This window comes from Camelus bactrianus, chromosome 32, assembly GCF_048773025.1.
Source record: "Camelus bactrianus isolate YW-2024 breed Bactrian camel chromosome 32, ASM4877302v1, whole genome shotgun sequence".
Classification (NCBI taxonomy): Eukaryota; Metazoa; Chordata; class Mammalia; order Artiodactyla; family Camelidae; genus Camelus; species Camelus bactrianus.
In genome coordinates, this window is record NC_133570.1 from 3,115,152 (window position 1) to 3,135,308 (window position 20,157).

The window sequence follows — 20,157 nt, forward strand, 5'->3', positions numbered from 1 at the left end:
TTGCTGCAGATGGCATTATTTTATTTTTTATGGCTGAGTAGTATTCCATTGTATAGATATACCACAACTTCTTTATCCAGTCATCTGTCAATGGACATTTAGGTTGCTTCCGTGTCTTGGCTGTTGTAAATAGTGCTGCTATGAACACTGGGGCACATGTATCTTTTTGAATTAGAGTTCCCTCTGGATATATGCCCAGGAGTGGGGCTGCTGGGTCATATATAAGTCTATTTTTAGTTTTTAAAGGAATCTCCATAGTTTTTCCATAAGGGCTACACAAAACCACATTCCCACCAACAGTGTAGGAGGGTTCCCTTTTCTCCACAAAAAGGTACATATTTTAATGGCTCTTATTCACGCTTGTCTTTTCCAGTTGGAAAACTATCAGTACATTAAAAAGTTGGTCTATTAAAACTCAAGATATTATTTCTAAATTTAAATGTTTGATCTATTTCCCAAACATGATTTATTATAATTTCGCTTTCCTAGCTTAATGGAAGCAAACTCATCAATATTTAATTAAATCCACAAACTACTAAAACACACATAAAAACCTGTACATAGAGGCACACATTTCCTTTTGTCTCAGCCCTAGCATGGCCCAGCCTGGCTCTGTTAAACTCTGTCTTTCACATTTTGATTTTGCGTCCATCATCAACTTTCTGCATTCATTTTGACTTCTTCACATATTACAATGATTAAAGGATTGAATTGTTAAGTGATCTGTCTTGACTGTGAGTGTCTTGGCACCCCCTACAATTATGCGCCCGAACCAAGCCTAGCTCGCTTCCACCCGCTGGTCCCAGCCTCGGTTCTGCCACGGAACCTTAATGCTGGTGCCTGGCCGTTCCGAGGCCCTCGGAGAGGAGGAGGAAGCAGGAGGTCGGGAGTGGGGTGCTATCCTCCCTAGAGACAAAAGGGGAGACACACGGAGCAGCGTGGGGAGGGCAGGTGAGCAGGGAAGCTGCTTTCCCCAGAGGACAGAGACACAGACGGTTCACAGACACAGAGAGAATGGGATTCCACCTGGGAGGTTGGGGAAAGTGACAAATTATAGAAAAAGAGGCTGCAGCCTCTCCCGGTGTTTACAAGGGAGAGATGAGGGAACCACGTGGTTGGAATTCTGCTCCGTCCAGCAGAGCATCCCCTGAGACAGAGAGGCACTGACACCATTTCTGGCTGCTTGGATTGTGGGTGGTGGGGCGGGCAGAGGGGTGGGGTCCTTTCCCTGCAATGATTTACACGAAAGGTCACCTGGAAATGGAGTGGCCGCTTACCACGGACGGATCAACAAGATGGGCAGAGGGCAGCAGAGACCTTTGTGCTGGGACAATCAGTGATCTCAGGGGATGGGTCAGATGATCAGGAGGAGGTTTTCTTGGAACCTAGGTGGGGAGAAATCCACTGGAAACGCAGACCTCACGTGTCTCCTGTTGCCTGGGTTCCCAGGCAGGCTAACCAGCTGGAAAGTGTTCACAAACCGCTTCAACTCGCAGGACCAGGATTGCATAATGTTTCCTCCTGATTTTTTTTTTTTAATAAACGGGTTCTGGTACTGGTACTTACAATCGGTACCAGATGACGACTTTGGTTGCATTCTGCCCCCTTCAGTGCCCAAGGAGGCGGACCCCACCCGAGGCAGTTCAGTCTAGTGGAAGGGAGGCTGTGTATTTATCTGATTACGCGGATTCCTGAGCCTGGTGAGATACGAGGAGATTCTTACATTTTACAGTTTTCTTCTGCGCTGTTCTGGAAACTGAAATGAATGCAACGCAGTCCTTCTAAATGTTCCTCGAATGCACCCAATTTCTTTTTCCACCACCTTGATCATCCTCTCCAGACCCGTCATCCCTGACCCCAACACCTGCCTGGGTCCCTGGCTGACGTCCCGCCGACTCATACGTCGTCCAGAGCGATGTTCTGAAGTATAATCCTGACAGTGCTTCTCCGGGTTTAAAAGCTTTCACTGCTCCTCCTCGCTCCAGGATGGGCTGTAAACCTCAGGCAGTCAGCAAGCCCCGTGGGATCTGCTACCCTGTGCTGCCTCATGAATTGTCTCCCCACGAATCCCCCTTCTCCAGCCAAACTGAAGTCTTTAAAAGCTCTGAACCAACTTTTTCATCTTCCAGAATTTTGCAGCCTCTGCTGTTTCTGCCGGGACCACCCTTGCTCACCCAGCATTCCCCCAGCCTTGCTTCTTTCCCACTATTTCATTTTTTAAGGAGTCATCGCTGGGGTCCCCTGTTCTGGAAATAACTCCTTAAGTTTTCCTAAGACTGTTTTATGACTTTCCAAAATTAAGAAAGCCTCTCTGCTTGGGGCTGGATAATCTGATTGCTTAAAAAACGAAACCAAACTCCAGGACACCTGGAGGTGGAGCCTGGACAAAGGCTCTGCCGCCCATTCATTCCTCTCAGATGCAGGACCCAGCCTGACCCCTCTGCCTGGAGACAGGCCGTGTCAGTCATCAGGGTGGCGTGGGCGCTTCTCTGGCGGAGGGAAAGACTCCCACTGCATCTTACAGGAACGGGCGCCGTAACCACGGTGTGATCCGTGACACCCGTGACCCTGGAAAGAATGACGTTAAGTGAGGAGGTTGGGAGTCCAAGCTCAGGCTGATGATGTTCTGGAAGGTCTACATGACACTTCCCCACGGGCTCCCACGGCCCTGGGCTCAAACCATAACAGGGCATTTAATGTGTAATAAACACCTCTAGGCTTGTCTATATTCTCCAGTCGTTCACAAAGTAGAAAATTCATCGCTAGCCCTGGCTTTCCGTAAGTGCTCACTGAGTGAATGAGCTTGCTTCGTTTCATTTGGAGAACTGAGGACGTGTGTGTCTCCTCCTGCAACTGCGGCCGGAGGCCACTGTTGGGCAGGCCTCAGATGCACTGTTCTTTCCGAGTGATGCTCAAATCATTTTCCTCTTTCAAAGTTCAAGGATCAGTGTCCCCCTCTCCCCCTGCCACCTCCTGTCTCCCACCCAGAGCTTCCTTAGAGTCTGCTGGAAAGCCCACAATGCAGTAATTAATTTGTTCTCTCTGTTTATTACCTGAGTAATAGATCCAGGGCCCATAGTCTCCTGCAAAGCAATTAATCATAAACTTCGCAGGGTGGTACAGGCTTGATCAGTTGGCCTCACAGCCACGCCCGGCGGGGCTGCAACCGTGGAAGATGTTCAGTAGCCACCTTCCGAAACTATTCAAGACATTTAATGAAGACATTTCTTCCCCCTCTGTATTTCGTTTTGGGGAAAAAAAAACGTAGCCAGTAGCTTTTTTCTCCCAGTTGCAAGCACTTTCCTAAATCCTCCATCTTCTTAACGGAAGAAAGATTTCTGTCGCGGCTCCTGTTTATCTGTGAGGTGGAGGGAGCGGGCGCCCCAAGCACGCACCTAACACAGCAAAACCACGCTTCTGAAAGCGCACGGGGCCCCGCAGGAAGCAAAAGCTCGCCCCGTCCTTCCTCCCTCAGTGACTTTGGAACCTTGCTTACAAGGCAAGTAATTTGAACAAATAGCTCTTTAGGGGCGGAAAAAAGGTTCACAGATTTGGCAAGCATTCCAAACTCTGAAGGTGCCTCAGAATCACACGGAAAAAGCCACAGCAGCCCGAGGCAGCCCTTAATTGCATTTCTGAAGTTGGACTTAAAACAATTTGTCCCCATTATCTTTCTCTCAAGGTGGGTTCTGGAAGGGTCTGGGGAATCCATTTCAACATTCAGCACACACTCTTCCTTGCAGGAACCCTGGTGACATGTCATTTAACTGAATTTCACTTGCTCAATACTAATGGGAACTCTGAGCATGGGTTTGATATACTCCGGGCTTCCTCCTTGCAGCTAATGAAAGCCAGTTCCCAGGAGGACGTGGATTTGAACTGTGTCAGATGCGTCACTGGACAGCCTTCCATTTAATCTAACGCACATCCCTAAATAAACTGAGAAGGCACAGGACTGCACCTTGCATCAGTCATCACTTGAAAATGGGAGGAGTGAGGAAAGCTGGCATCTCCCTGGTTCCCATGGACAAGGAGAAGTTTCTCGGTCAATTATTAAGCAGAGAACACTTAGTTTGGCAAGTTAGCTTGCTGCAGTAAGTCTGCTCCAGGTCTGGAAAAGGGAGCCCTGCCACACTTGGTGGGAATGCAGTTTGGTGCAGCTGTTATGGAAAACAGTGTGGAGATTTCTTTAAAAACTAAAAAGAGTTACCCTGTGATCCAGCAAGCCCACTCCTGGGCATGTATCCACTGGAAACTCTAATTTGAAAAGATACATGCACCCCAGTGTTCATAGCAGCACTAAATACAATAGCCAACACATGGAAGCAGCCTAAATGTCCATCAACAGATGACTGGATAAAGAAGATGTATTTTTATAGAATGGAATATTACTCAGCCATAAAAAAGAATGCACTAATGCCATTTGCAGCAACAAGGATGGACCTGGAGATTGTCATACTAAGTAAAGTCAGTCAGACAAAGAAAGACAAGTATCATATATCACTTATATGTGGAATCTAAAAAAAAATGACACAAATGAACTTATTTACAAAACAGAAGCAGACTCCCAGAGTTATGGTTACCAGGGGGGCAGGGGAGTGGTAAGGGATAAACTGGGAGTTTGGGATTTGCAGATGTTAACTACTATATATAAAACAGATAAACAAGAAGGTCCTACTGTAGAGCATAGGGAACTATATTCAGTACTCTAATAGCGTATAATGAAAAAGAACATGAAAAGGAATATATAGGTATATATAACTGACTCACTATGCTGTACACCAGAAATTAACACAACATTGTAAACCGACTATATGTCAATTAAAAGAAAGAAGTGTGCCCCAGGTCTGGGGGTCTTCAAAGGGTGTAAAAGCAGCAGAACCTGAAAACATACCTTGAGTCTATGACCTCATTTATGCAATGTTTAAACTATGCTTTCATGTATTTGAAACACTCGAGTGTGCATTTTAACTTTAAAACCCAATCGAATAAGTGCTTTTTTAAAAAATTAAATTTTTATTGAAGTACGGTCGATGTACAGTGTTGTAAAATGCTTTTAACGTTTATAGCCATTTTAACGTTTTCATTATAAAGGCAATATATACCTTATACATAAATATAAAGCGAAATCCAGCCAATGAACGGCCCCTCCAAAACCCACTCTCAAGGAGGAACCCTTGTTAATCATTTCTAATGCTTCTTCCAGATACCTCTGCTCTGTACAACGAAACTTTCTGTCCTTAAAATACTTATTTTTAAAATACACAGAATTTTGGACAATACTATCAAATCCACTTAGCATGTGCTTTCCCATTTCAAGCACAGCTATCCCAATGGCACTATTAAGTATGAGTTAGAAAAAGCCACTCTTCCTTAAAACATGTTGCTGCAATCTGCAAGGAACCTGGTGTGAAAAACGTAGAACTCCATGATGGCTGCGGATGAACAGGAATGGCACCCCCTGGAGTTGTATAATGCACAACCTGCCCAACTGTCCACGGCGGTCCTCTACCACCTGTAGGGCGTGTGCTTCTCCACAGCCCTTGAACAGCGTCTCCAAATTCCTGAGCTCTCACTTCTTCATGATTATCATTGTTTGGTTCTTACTCTGAGCTACTCTGGTCCCCTTTCGTTCACGAGAGACTAAGTTTCCTTTTGGAGGTTTTATACAGCAGAATCACTCAGCCTTTGAAAAGTCATGGTTTTGCCTTTATTGTTAAAAAATATTTTCACTGTGTATACAAGTTTAGATTAATAGCTTTTATTTTTAATTGTTCAGGACTTTAAAGCTATTACTCTATGGTCTTCTGGACTCTAATTTCTGATGAAAAATCTTACATTTGTATCACAGGACATAATGTATATATTTTAATTTTACTATTTCTACAACTCATTCTTTGTTAGTTGTTTTCAGAAATTGCATTATGATGGGTGCAAACACTGTTTTTTAATGTTTCTTCTGCTTTGGGTTTATTTGTCTCTTTGGCCCCTGTGCTTCATCACTGTCATGTTTGAAAAATTTTCAGCCATTATGTCTTCAATCATTTTTGAATCCTGTTTCTCATCTCTCCTTTTTAGACTCCAATCACATTTAGAAATTAAATATATAATTTCTAACCAAATATCTCAATGGAAAGGGTTAACAGCTGTGTAGGCCCTGCAGAAGAAGACACTGTGACACCTCAATCCAAAGAAAAAGATTTTAAAAAAGGAAGCACATGGAGAAGATGTGTAAAAGAAACAAACGACAAACAAAAACCAGCAAAAACAGAGCCCCAGTGACCCGAGGGCAGCATAAGGCAGTTTAATATATACCGTTCAAGTTTCCTTTTCATTACATCGTACTTTTCCTTCAATCTTTGAGTGTGTTGAGCACACTCATAGTGACTATTTTAATGCTCTTAATGGAAAGGCCATCATTTCTATCATTCATGGGTCTGTTTCTACTGATTCTTCTCCCGCAAAATCACGTTACAACTTCGGAGGCTAAACCTGGCTCAGGATTCACTGCGGTCCTCGCATCCTCTGAGGAATCTCCCATGATGCCCTGCGTGCCTGCTCGTCCTCCGCTCCGCCAGGTGGAGCTAGGCACCTGCTGGGCTCACATTATGGTCTTATCCCACGAAACCCGGGTCACTCACGCTCATCAATCTAGCCTGCACAGTGAGTGTCCGCTACCCTGCAGTCTTGAATCCCGGGACGGTTTCCACGGCCCTGCTGCACACACGCGGCGCTCCATGAATGCTTCCTCAACCCGCTCTGTGACAAAGTGGGTGGGGCTCACAGAGTCTAACTGAGTAGCCGCCTCCGTTTTTGTTCTGATTTTGGTAAAACAAGTGGCATAGAGCTTAAAAAAGCTTTCTAAGTCACAGCATCAGCTCAAAATCTTAAGTGCATATCTGCGCACCTGTCACACCCTGGAAAATCATGACATGAATGGAAATCCAGGGCCTTCCAGGCTACGCGGGCAAGTTCCCCACCTTACAGGGGGTCTAAGTGACATTCAGACTGTGATATTCTCCTACATCATGGGATGAGTTAGTTGCAGAAGCACGAGTGGAGCCTGTGTCCTCAGTATTTACCCACCATTAGCTGCCTTCTCATTTGTGCTGTAAATTGCTCTCACTTAATCTGGCTCATGCATATAGTTTCATATCTACTGGTCATTCATTCATTTAGTAAATATGGTGCCTGTGCTATGTACTAAAAATACACCCGGATAACCAAGACACGGACTCTACTGCCTTCTTCAGCCACTAAGCTCCCATTTAACATGGCTTCCACCACTTATTTATTTTAACCTCATCATTTTCAAAGTTGATACATCCCGCATCGAGCATAACAGAATCTATATGAAAGCTGTCTCAAAATCAGTTTGAATGTTATCAATATTTCTTGTCTTCTGATTGTCTTTTTTTTTTTTTGGATTAAGGGACTGCCATACATTCAAAAACTTATTTAAGAATGAATGCTGGATTTCTAGCATTTAGAAAATTATAAAATATATAAGAATACCTCCTTGAGTACCTGATTTGAATTTTCTCCTATCTACAAAGATGGAATTCTTTTCAAATTGCAGCCTTAATGTGTGTCTATAACAGTACACTGCGATATAACCTACGCTGGTCTCACAAATGACCTGTGATAAAATTTCCTGCTCCCAGTATTTTCACATTGTGTAGGGAAGCAGTTTTTCAGCTTGGGATTTGATCAATTGCCCTCTGTATTTTGAAATTGGCTTAAGTATTTTAGCTGGCCATAAATGATTAGGAAATTTAGATGACCGTTCTCCTCTGAAGCAGAGAGTGAAAATGAAGTTGTTTGTTTGTTTTTTTAAAGTTGTCTTGTATTGCAAGACTTGTTGGCATGACATTTCCAAGCTCAGTGCCAAGGTGGCAGCTGCCCGTCAACTACCATGTGTTTAAATCAATAAGAACCTGAAAATCATTTCAGATTTTGTATCTTTGCTTTACTCTTGCTTCGAAGTAAGAATCTGCTGTTGCTCACAAGACAATAAGGTATTAAAAATACACACACACATCTGATTCTGTGTACAGTTCAGTTATTGACATTGTAAATCTGTTCTTTTTTTTTTTATTTTGACTTTCAGTTTCATGTTACTTAGTTTTTGATTTAGAGGAAAATCAGCCAACATTAGGGTCAGACCTATACTCCTTCGTCAGTGTTAATGGGGTGAGCAGTTTGTTCGCTGAATGGGGTAGAAACCAAGCATTTATCCGTGGTTTGACTGTGACGGTGTGGTGACAGAATTATAAAAACCCACACTAGAGTTTGCAAGGCCTGCAGAGGTTACAGCTGCATGCAATTTACAGTGAAGAGCTGCGTGCCGCTGTCCCTACACACAGACACCCATTCTTTCCGAGACCTGACGTTACCCGCGGGCGGGGCACTGAGCTGGGTCTGGGGTCCCCGTGGCGCTTGGCCCGGGCCGGGCGGGAGCAGGCGGCCGCGAGGCACCCTTCCCGGCGCCGCCGCCAGGGGGCACGCGCGAGGCGGCCCCGGCAGCTTCGCGTTTTGGCCCCTCGCGCGGCCAGTCGGCCGGCGCCGCGGCGGGAAATTCCGACCGGACCTTCGCGGCCGCGGGCTCCTTTGTCCTCGGGCGCCCGCCGGGGCCCGCCTACCGTGGTGACGGAGGAGGGGGCTGAGGAGCAGCAGCGATTCTTTTACCGACAGGTACAGGCGAGCACGGTCCCGGCTGGGATGGGGGAGAACGGCGTCGAGATTCTGGGGGAAAAGGCCCCGGCAGCCAGGTGCCCGCGCCCCGGAGGCGGAGGGCGCGCTCGGGCGGGGTTCGCCGCCTGGCGTGTGCGCATGCGCCGGCCCTGCTGCCGGGAGGGGTGTTGCTGGGAGGCGGTTGCCATGGGAGCGCGGGCCGCCGCGGGGGGGCCGTGGCGGAGGAGGGGGAGGGGGAGGAGGAGGAGGGTCCCGGGGAGTGGCTGCCGCGCCGGCCGGGCGGCGAGGCCTTCTTGCTTGTGACCGCCTCGGTCTCCCCTCTCCGCCCCCACGCCGCGCGAGCTCCTGCGCCCGGGGCGTTGTGGGTCCTGCAGGTGAGGAGCCAGCCTCACAGCCTGGTGCAAACCCGGGCCCTTGGGCTCCGGAGCCCCGCGATGTGGGTTTGAATCTCGGCTGTGGGTTGCGTTGACTCTGCCCAAACTCAGCCTTCTTAGGTGGAAAATCGGAGTCCTAATAACCACCTCCCAGGGCAGCTGCGGGGATGAATGCCGTGCAGAGAGGCGTGAGAACCGCAAAGCGGATGGACCGTGGAGGCTCGGGAGTGAGCTCAGTGCAGGGCAGTTTCCTTCCTGTTTTCAGAGAGGACATTTCAGAAGCTGTTTATCCTCCCCATTCCCTTGATTTTGAAGTTAAAGCGTCCAGGGAAAGTTGCAGTGTTACAGAAACAACAGGCCAGCCAAGAAACAAGCACCACTCGGAGGGTTGGAGTATTCAGATTTATTACGCTGACAGGCTCAGAGGGGCTTCTGCTCCAGAGCTCTGAGCACCCCCAAGATGTGTGCATGAGGTTTTATAGGGTTAATTACAAGCTTGGGGTATGTGGCCAATAGGCATGGAACAGTTTTAGCAGCATCCTTATCACAAAAGCAGAGGCAGGGAGGCAGCAAACTGACACTCCAAGGCCAGATGTGTCTCTGAAAATGCAGCTGGCTAGCAAAAAGCAGGAGCAGGGAATCAGCAAACCGACACTTACTAGCTTAGATTTACGAGTTAGCCCAGCAGAACTCAGATCAGTAATCTGACACTTGTTACACTTAGATTTACGAGTTAGGTGAGGCCTTTTCTAACCTGTAAAGACACTTCAACATGTTGACAGGGCAGGTTTTAATTTCTCTACTCCTGCATTAATAATATGATGTCACTTTTATTGGAGCACCAGGAAAACCTTCATCATTGTCCTCGGCTCCTGGGAATGTTTCCTGTGGTGTCTGAGTTGGAGTTCTCCGTATAAAATCCCTTTACTGCCCTAACACTGCAGACCTATCTGGTTGGTTAGAATTTACTGGAAAATAGGAGTCAAGAGCTTCACAAAATAGAGACATAGACATAGGAGACAGTCTTGCAGTGAGACATTGTCATTGCATTATTATAAAATATTTCTTGAATCTGTGGTAAATGGGCCTTGAAGCAAAGTCAGTAATCTCTGGTCCTGAGGTGGGACAGGGCCATTCCTTTCCCATCCATCAAGTTTCACCAGCTGAGAAAACTCTCCCTGCTTCCCACTGGCGAAGGATTCTTCTGTATCAAGTATTGAAGAATGGTTTTTCCCTCCCTGTTTTCCATCAACCAAGGATGAATTTCTTATCCTTTCTGGACAAAAGCATCCTTCAAGACCCAAATCAAAACCCGCCTCCTCCAAATCTCCAGATTCCCATTTTCTACAGGAAAGCGGAGGCCCCCGCGCACAAGCTAGTGTCCGCCTGCTTCTCTCCAACACCCTCCTGTTGTGCGTCCACCTTGGACAGTGCTTACGCCTTCACCTGTCACCTGTCCTCCCTTTCAGACCATCAGAACCACGGTGCCGGGGCTGTGTTCTCGCTGTTTTCTGATTTCCACAGCCACATCCTGGCACGGGGCTTGACAGCAGACAATCAGAGGAAACTTACTGGCAAAGCAGAGCCCTTTCCTTCTGCTGGGAGCCATGGTAAAACCAGCTCCCCGTCCCCAGACGTGCCTGGTCTGCCTCACAACTGTGAATTCCCTTGTGCGGTGCGTTTGACCACAGATACACACACAGGCGTGCACCATGACAGACACGTCTGCCTAGCATACACGTTTCATCCCTGGAAAAATCAAGGCTCATGGCACATAAGCGAATCTGAAATCAATGCTGTAGTGCCTTTCATCTTCTCTCTAGTAGGATTACCAAGGAGAGACAGAATAAACCCGCGAGTATACTCTAAAAATAGCAGCAGAACTCAACCCTGTGCCCTCAGAACCGCTTGACTTAACGTTGAAAGGAGCTATTTTGTCCGCTGTTAAGACTATGAAAGTAGGACAAGCTATAGGAGATCAATTTTAAATCATCTGAGGCCACAGGAAGGATTTTTTTCCTGGGGCTTTTTTGGAAACGGGTAATATGTGTTTCTGCTGTGGCCTTTTTAATAAAGAAATCATGCATTATGCAAACCTTAACATTTAAACCAATTATGAGCAACTGAAGTTAATTCTTTTAAGAATATAGAATTGAGTTATTGAGAAGGAAGAGGTTGGCCTGGGCCAAGACTGGGCTGGGCTAACTCATGAATTTTCAGTTTCACATTGCTGGACCAGTTTCGGGTTACTGGAAGTGGCTTTGCTTTCACTTTTATGACACTGCCTGGCTGTACTCCCTATGGGTTCATAGGCCCCGAGCTTGTAAGGGACCCTGTAAACCCTCACTCACACTTCCTAGAGGTGCTCAGAGCCCTGGAGCCGTCGCCCCTCTGAGCCCCCGGCCCTCCGTGTGGTGCTTGTTTCTTGGCTGGCCTGCCGTTCCTGTAACATTTCTGGAGGCCCCAGTGAGATTCAACCATGCTGGCCCCTTGAGCCGCTGGACTGGTGGTTCTGGCCAATCAGGGGACAAGACTCCAGCGACGAATGAGGTGGCGCTACTCAGCGGTATTACAGGTTCTCTTCTGTGGCGGCAGCTCACCCCCCGTGAGGCTAGACCTCAGCCAGACTCGGTGGAGGGACAGACAGACTCACCAGGCAACCGACCGGACAAGGTAGGACCCCGGGGATGAAATCAGGTCCCGTCCCAGTGGACAGAAGAGGAGGCGGATCCCCTCCTGCAGAGAGACAGGACACTGGGAAGTGTGGGAGGGCTGTAGTTAACCTGTGTGTGTGTGTGTGTGTGTGTGTGTGTGTGTGTGTCTGTGTGTGTGAGTGAATGTGCGGCCTGTGAAGCATGCGATCAGGCTCGAGTTTGTAGCTCCATGGCATTCTGCTACGGAGTTCGAGTGAGTCCCAACCTGCGGTTCTGTGGTGACCTCATACGGCTCAGGGCGGTATCGGTCCCTCAGGGTCCCGATCGGAGTCAGCGGCTTATACTGACCCGCCAAAGCTCAGAGGCACCTTCGTCCCCGCGAGGGGAGCAGCCAGGCAGATGCAGCGAAAACCCTGCCTTGTCTTGTCTGTGACACCGGCACAGGGTGGCCACACCGGGAGGGAAAGGGACATAAAATGGCCAATGAATCAGCGCCCCCTGTTCTCCTGGAGGCTAGGACGCCATTTCTTTGAGAAAATCTCTTACTTTACCCTGTCACAGACCACCTGAGATTTGCGGTCCCAGCTCCTGAACTGACCCAACGAGTGTCCCTTTTGCCCAACCCCAGACCCTCAGGGCTTGAGTTCAGAACAGAGATTTCTTGAGGACCGGGCTCACCCGGCCTTAGAAGTCCCCTTTCTGGTCCGTGTGTTCGGCCATCAGCGTCAGTCCCAGCCCCTTGGTACGGGAGTTCAGGATGCAGGGAGGGTTTGGTGAGGGAGCCCCTGGAGCTGGCTCTTGCCTTAGGCTTCAGAGACGCCAGGTGTGGCTGGAACCCTGACTCCGTGACCAAGTTAGCCTTCAGGCGACTCAGAGAGCCGGGAAGAGAGCGGTCCCTCTGGGAGCTCCAGTGCTTTGAGGAGCGGGGAAGGAGGAGATACAAAGGCTGCCTTCCCGAGCACCCACAGCAGCAGGCCTGCCACCCTTAAAACGCCTCAATAGAATGGGAGGCTCGAAGTCGAAGCCCCCCATCCTGGACTGCATGGTTGAGACTTTCAAAAAGGGGTTCACGGGAGACTCTGGAGTCCAAATGGCCCCTGGCAAGCCCCGCACCTTGTGTGAGCTCAAATGGCTGACCTTTGGAGTCAATTGGCCCTCAGGACGAACTTTGGACCCAGCGACAGTGCGAGCAGTCTATCGAATAGTCACCAGAACCCCAGGCCACTCAGACCAATTCCCTTATATTGACTCCTGGCTGAATATCGCCCAGACTCTACCCCCATGGATTTGGTTCTGCTCAAATGAACCTGGACAATGCAAGGTGTTAGCAGCTCAGCCGGTCCAGGACAAGGAGACAGAGAAAAGCCCGTTTTCCAGGGAGACGCAGAGGACAAGATGTGCCTACCCACTCCGTATGCTGGCGGAGCACAGACACCTCCCGTCCCACTGGAGACACCGCCACCCTCTGTGTCACCACCTCCCCCACCTGAGGACCCAGAGGCAGAGCCCAGCCCCCAGCCTGAGCCGGTAGGAAGGAGACTCCGCTCAGCACAAGCCGGGAAGCCAGCACCACCGGCCCTCCAAATGCCGCTGCGGGAGACACAAGGGCCTCAGCAAGTTGGGGAGGACGGGACTGTTCAGCCCGGGCACCCCGTACTCTACTACCAACCCTTTAGCACCACAGACCTTCTCAACTGGCGCCATCACACTCCTTCCTACTCTGAAAAGCCGCAGGCTATGATTGATCTCGTAGAGTCTATCTTCCATTCTCACCGGCCCACCTGGGAAGATGTCTGCCAGCTGCTTCTGACTCTTTTCAATATGGAGGAGAGGAGACGCATTCTCACTGAAGCACGAAAATGGCTGCAGGGCCGAGCCCCTGGGGACACAATGGATGCTGAGGGGTGGGCCATGACACGTGCCCCTGACACCAGACCAGATTGGGACTTTTACACCCAAGAAGGAAGAGAAGCACTGCGTGAGCACCGGGAGGCCATCCTACAAGGGCTGAGAGCGGGAGCCAAGAAGCCAACTAACATGTCTAAAACGACCACGGTGACCCAGAGGCCAGACGGAACCCCCACTGACTTCTGTGAGAGACTGTGTGAAGCGTTCCGAGTCTACACTCTGTTTGACCCTGAGGCCCAAGAGAACTAGCAGATGGTCAGCGCTGCCTTCGTAGCCCAATCATACCCAGATATACGCCGGAAACTCCAGAAACTGGATGGGTTCGCAGGGATGAATGCTACACAGCTGCTGGAAGTAGCAAACAAGGTTTTCGTAAACCGAGAGCAGGAAGCTCAACGAGAAGCAGACCAGCGAATGAAGCAGAAAGCCGCACTCCCTGCCCCAGCCCTGGGGAAAACAAGCTTCAGCCCGAATCCTGCACCACCCCGGAAGAGGGGACCCCAACCGTGGATGCCCCTGGGCCGAGACCAGTGCGCATACTGCCAGGAGACAGGACACTGGAAGGACGAGTGCCCAAAACAGAAAGGATAGGGAGAGAGCGGCCCTCAGGAAGCCTGCCTACCACCTGGAGCCGCCACTGAAAACCTTGTCGGACTGGCTGGAATCAACTCGGAATAGGAAGGACCGGGCTTCAGGCCCCTGGGCCCCCTGGAGCCCGAGGTTGAGATGTTGATGGGGGCCAGCCAGTGACTTTTATGGTGGACACGGGAGCAGAATATTCTGTGGTGACCCAACCTGTAGCCCCCATGACCAAGAAAAAGGCGACCATTAAAGGGGCTACTGGGGACTCGATGGCCCGCCATTTCTGCCAGCCACGACCCTGCCAAGTAGGGGGCCATCTCGTGACACATGAACTTTTAGGCTTGCCTGGATGCCCGATACCATTGCTCGGAAGAGACCTTCTGTCTAAACTGGGGGCTCACATTACCTTTGTCCCCGGAAAACAAGCCCACCTGACCGTCCGGGGAGGCCCATGACCCTGGCTGTCTCCGTCCCCCGAGAGGAGGAGTGGCGTTTGTATGAAAACAGTGAATCCCAGAAAAACCCTGATGGGCTCCTGGAAGAGTTCCCATCGGCCCGGGCTGACAGTGGGCCGCCAGGCCTAGCACGTAATCAGGCACCACTAGTAACTGACCTCGAGCCTGGACCTACCCAGTCGGGCAGAGGCGGCGCCCTGTGCCTCGCGAGGCACACCTGGGAATCCAGAAGCACACACAGCACCTACCTTAACTGAACGCAGATCCCCCTGGAACACACCGTTGCTCCCGGTGAAGAAAGCGGAGGGAACAGACTGTAGACCAGTTCAGGACCTATGGAAGGTCAACGAAGTAACCGTCACCATACACCCAGTGGTGCCAAACCCATATAGTCTCCAGGCCTTGTTCCCACAGGTGCCAGATGGCTCACACGTCTGGACCTTCAAGACGCTTTCTCCTGCCTTCAGCTCTCGCTGGCGAGCCACCACATAGTCGCACTTGAATGGGAGGATCCTCCTGCAGGGAGGAAAACCCAGCTGACCAGGACGCGCCTTCCCCCAGGGGTTTAAAAACTCACCCACCCTGTTCGGAGAGGTGCCAGCCGCAGACCTTGTAAAATTCCCTGGGGAAGCACCGAGCTGCCCCCTGCCCCAGTATGTGGGCGGTTTGTTACTGGCCAGTCCAGATGGAGAAGGTTGTTGGAGAGGGACTCTGAGCCCTCCTGGAGTTACTCCGGACGACAGTCAAATATCATTATCTCAGAAGGACACCAAGCCTTGGGGCCAGAACGGAAATGAGTGATCGGCGCTGTACCAAAACCGCAAACGGAAAGGAAACTATGGGAGCTCCTAGGCGCAGCCGGTTTCTGCCGGATCTGGATCCCCGGGTTTTCGAGGACAGCCAAGCCCCTCTACGAGGCACCTGCTGGGTCAGGAAAGGAAACCCTCCGGTGGGAAGCTGAACAAGAGATACCTTCAGGCAGCTAAAAGAACTATTAACCCAGGCCCCGGCCTTGGGCCTGCCAGCTGTGACACGGGAATTCTGCCTGTTCATACACGGAAGAGACCGAGTCTCTCTTGGAGCCCTGATTCAGAGCGTGGGGCCATGGCAGCGCCCTGTGGCCTATTTGTCCAAAAGACTGGACCCTGTAGCATCAGGATGGCCACCCTGTTTACGGGCGCTCGCTGCCACAGCCCTCCTGGTCAGTGAGGCAGACAGACTCAAGCTGGGGCAGACTTTAAACGTAAAAGTGCCCCACTCCGTGGTGACCCTGATGAACGGCAAGGCTACAAGCGGATAACGACTGCAAGGATGACCCACTACCAGGGGCTATTATGCGAGAATCCCAGGGCGCGCCTGGAGACTGTGCGAACCCTAAACCCAGCCACTTACCTACCCGAAGGGGAAGGGCAGCCTGGCCACGACTGTGAGTAGGTCACTGCAGGAGCATACGCAAGCAGGCCTGTCCTGGCCGGCGCGCCCTCCAGAACCCAGGCCTGGAGCTCTGTGCGGACGGCAGCAGTTACGTGCAAGATGGGCAGTGGCGGGTAGGGTACGCTGTCACAACAGCCTGCGATGTGATCAGGGCAGGACCCCTTCCCCCGGGCTGGTCCGCCCAACGAGCAGAGATCTGGGCTCTGGTCCAGGCAGGGAGAGGAAAGCGAGTCAGTATATGTACAGACTCCAGATATGCTTTTGCAACCCAACATGTACATGGAGCCGTCTGTAAGGAGAGAGGACTCTTGACTGCTGGGCAAAGGGAATCAAGAACAAAGAAGAAGTTCTGCAGTTACTGGAGGCAGTATGGGATCCGAAGGAAGTGGCTGTTATCCACTGTAAGGGACACCAAAAAGGAAATGACCCCGTGAGCCAGGGGAACAGGCTGGCTGATCAAAAGGCAAAAGAGGCAGCTGCCCGAGAACATCTGGTGAACAAAGTTATGGCAGCGCCAGAGCTCCGCACTGCCCCAGAGTATAGCCACGATGAAGACAAGCGGGCACAGGCTGAACAAGGGAAAAACGGGTAGGACGACGGTGGGCCATGGCAGGTGGGAGAATATCCGTCCCAGCGCGCCTGGCCTACCGCATAGTCAGACAACAACATGAAGCCACACGTGTGGGAGACACGGCTCTGGACACCCTCCTGAAGCCGTACTTCCTGATTCCTCGCCTCCCCACTCTCAGTGCGCATCAGTCTCTCTACGCTGTTTGCTCTGCACCCAAAACAACCCAAAGCAAGGGCCCACCGGGCCAGCGGGAGTACAGTTATGCGGACTGCTCCCTTCGAAGGCTTAGAAGTGGGCTTTACAGAGCATGGGCCCAGCAGGGGGTATGAGTGCCTGCTGGCTTCCATCTGCATCGCACAGGGCGGGTGGAGGCCTACCCCCCAGGGCTGAAGAAGCAAGAGAGGTCACAAAGGCTGTCCTCAGAGATGTCACTCCTCGGTTTGGAGTGCCTACCTCCATCGGGTCCAGCAATGGACCCGCCTTCATGGCGGAGGTTGTGCAACAAGTGGCAAAAGCACTGAACATCCGTTGGAACTTACAGCATATCGACCCCAAAGTGGGACGAATGAACGGGACCCTGAAACAGATTACAACCAAAATCAGCCAAGAAGCTCAGCTCCCTTGGGTGGACATTTTGCCCTTGGCTCTGTTGCAAATTCGATGCGCCCCAAGACTTAACACGGGATACTCCCCATTTGAGATTCTCCCGCCCCCGCCCATAGTCAAAGTAGGAAGCAGGACCCCAGAGATAGGACCCCACTTAGAGCCCCACCGCCAGTTACAAGGGTTAGGACAGGTCTTACGGGAGAGCTGGGGTTGGGTGATAGAACTCCCGGCTCACTAGGGGTCCGGGTGCCTCCCCACAAGCCGGGAGGCCGAGTGTCGGTAAGGGGCTGGGAGACGGAGCTCCTGAGGCCAACGTGGAGGGGGCACTGGGAGGTTGTGTTAACTACCCCTACGGCTGTTACGGTTGCAGGAATCGTCCCGTGGATTCATCACTCCAGGATTAAGCCGGTGGCCCCACCCCAGGCAGAAGGCCCCTGGAGAGCTGAGAGCGTCCCGGGAGACCCAGTCAGGCTCAAGATCTGGAGAGCCCAGGAGAGAGACTGCAGGCCTTGCTCTAGCCGCACCCGGAGGCTGGCTGGTCAGCGCACGGCCGAAGCTTGCGGAGAGGCTGCCGGACGTGCCCCCCCCGTGCCCCCTTGCCCCTCTCCTCACTTGCTGTACTGGCCCGCCTGCTAGCTGTGGGCTGGCCAGCACTGCTCCGCCTGACTGGCGCATAGGCCGGAAGGTCCGGACAGCCCTCTGTACCTTGTCACAACTGGCTCTGTCACCACGGCAGCATGGCTGAGACAGTCACAAGGCTGGTGGTACTGGCGCTAATGCCTTCCCTTCCCTGGGCTTTGCGATGCACCTGCGTTGAACCAGGCGACAGGTGGACCAAGTACCAACCTGTATTCACAGCTTACACCTATCAGCCGAGTCGATGCTATGACTCTGCCTCAGAGTGCACATACCAGGGCAGATCCTACTGGACTGGCACGGTCAAGGCTTCCTCCATCTCCGGCATCAAGTGCTACGGCGCGCCCGGCAAGCCGGTGTGCTGGACCAAGCACACACACTACGGGATGAGTGATGGAGGAGGGGCACAGGACCAGGCGCGCCGGCAGGCCGTCCAGCAAGCAGGCCGGAGGCTGCGCCAGAAGCGGCTGCCTGCCCGGGAGCCCGCAGGACTCCAGCCTTTAGCCAAGCCTCGGAATCTAGCTCCGCAAGTAGCCGGGCTGTTGGCTGCGGTCCATGGAATCCTTAATCGTTCCAATCCAAACCTGGCTAGGGACTGCTGGCTGTGCTTGCGTCCCGGCCCCGTCCAGCACCTGGCCCTGCCCGTGGCAAACCTCACGAAGGCCTTCACCACGACCGCCGGCGCCGCCGCCTCCGCCTCTGGGAGTCCCAGGCTGAACTGGGTGCGGCTTGCCTACAAGGCACCAGAGTGTTACTTCCACAACGGAACCAATCCGTTAGGGGGCAGTCTGAGCGCAAGGCAGTGTCACAGCACCTCTCCCTGTGTGGGCCGGGGCTGCCAGCCCACCCGGGGGTGGTGCGCTAATAATGGGGCTTACTTCGTGTGCGGCAAGTCTGCCTACCGCTGCCTCCCCGCAAACTGGGCAGGGCTGTGTGCTCTCGCCTTCCTCTCCCCCCGGGTGGGCGTTCTGCCCAACAGCCAGAGCCTCCCTGTTCCGGCTGCAGCTCGCCAGCAGCCTCGGAGAGCAAAGCGGGCCGTGCAGCGAATCCCGTTGCTCGTGGGGCTGGGAGTGGCGACGGGGGCGGGCACGGGAATCGGGGGCATAACCTCACCCTCTCATCACTATTATCAGCTCTCAGGGGAGTTCAGTCAGGACTTCCGACGCATCGCAGAAACTCTGGGGGCTCTGCAGAGTCAGACTGACTCCCTGGCCGAGGTGGTCTTACAGAACAGGAGGGGCCCGGGCCAGCTCTCGGCCAGAGAGGGGGGACGGTGCCTCTTCCTAAACGGAGAGTGCTGTTTCTATGCCAACCAGTCAGGGCTCGTCAGAAGGGTGGTCCAAGAGTTATGGGACTGAGCGGAACGGAGGAAACATGTTTCGGGCACGGGCCCATGGACAGGACCCTGGGGCTGGGCCTCCTGGCCGGCACCGCTCATGAGCCCCTTGCTCCTGGCCAGTGCAGCTCTGCTGTTTGGGCCCTGAATCTTAAAATTCCTGACCCGTTTCGTCAGCGAACGGATGGAGGCGATAAAGCTCCAGATGTTAGCTTCCCATTATGAGCCTCTGCACCAGATGGAGGATGGTGCCTGCTCCGCCCTGGGCTGTGAGAGCATCAAGAAGGGGAATTGAGAAGGAAAAGGTGGGCTTGGCCAAGACGGGGCCGGGCCAGCTCATGGACATTGAGTCTCGCCATGCTAGACCGGTTTTGGGTTACTGGAGATGACTTTGCTTCCCCTTTTATGACACTGCCTGGCTGTACCCACCCTATTGGTTGATGGGCCCCGAGCTTGTAAGCGACCCTGTGAACCCTCACTCACACTTTCTGGAGGCGCTCAGAGCCCGAGCCCGCCGGCCCCCCGAGTGGTGCTTGTGTCTTGGCTGGCCTGCCATTCCTGTAACATTTCGACTTGCTTTTTATGGCTATGATGCTTTTACTGGAATAAAAGATTGAGAGTTCCGTCTTCTGCCTTAGCCCACACTGTTGGAGAAGGACTCATTGTCTGTTTTTCTCTTTCTGGATGCGGGTACATTATCAATTTTTTTTTTAAATGTGTGAGGTATGAATTCTTGCTTGAGAGTGACTGTGGCAGGTTTAACAATTTCACACCATGGGTTCACCTCTCACCACCATCCTGGGGGGTGATTACACCATCCCTACTTTACAGATGCAAAAACGTAAGCACCACAGGTCTGCTCTTTGCTCTTAGATCAGGAGCCACCCGCAGCACGTCCACTGTTGAG

At 51.8% G+C, this 20,157-nt stretch overlaps 1 protein-coding gene across 2 annotated transcripts; it reads left to right on the plus strand.

Moving 5' to 3' along the window:
- Positions 1 to 8,561: 8,561 nt before the first annotated feature.
- LOC105063743 (syncytin-1) lies at positions 8,562 to 19,678 on the plus strand. Of its 2 annotated transcripts, XM_074356048.1 has the most exons (3): positions 8,562 to 8,694; positions 11,664 to 11,741; positions 17,649 to 19,678. In XM_074356048.1, the coding sequence occupies exon 3, from the start codon at positions 18,016 to 18,018 to the stop codon at positions 19,270 to 19,272; it is 1,257 nt and encodes a 418-aa protein (XP_074212149.1). In that variant the 5' UTR covers positions 8,562 to 8,694; positions 11,664 to 11,741; positions 17,649 to 18,015; the 3' UTR covers positions 19,273 to 19,678. The 2 variants fall into 2 exon arrangements, with proteins under 2 accessions (XP_074212149.1, XP_074212150.1); XM_074356049.1 differs by lacking the exon at positions 11,664 to 11,741 and having other exon boundaries at positions 8,564 to 8,694.
- The last annotated feature ends 479 nt before the right edge of the window (positions 19,679 to 20,157 follow it).

Bases quoted from the DNA above. Each gene is read 5' to 3' on its own strand.
- LOC105063743 (XM_074356048.1), top strand. From the start codon at position 18,016: ATGGCTGAGACAGTCACAAGGCTGGTGGTACTGGCGCTAATGCCTTCC.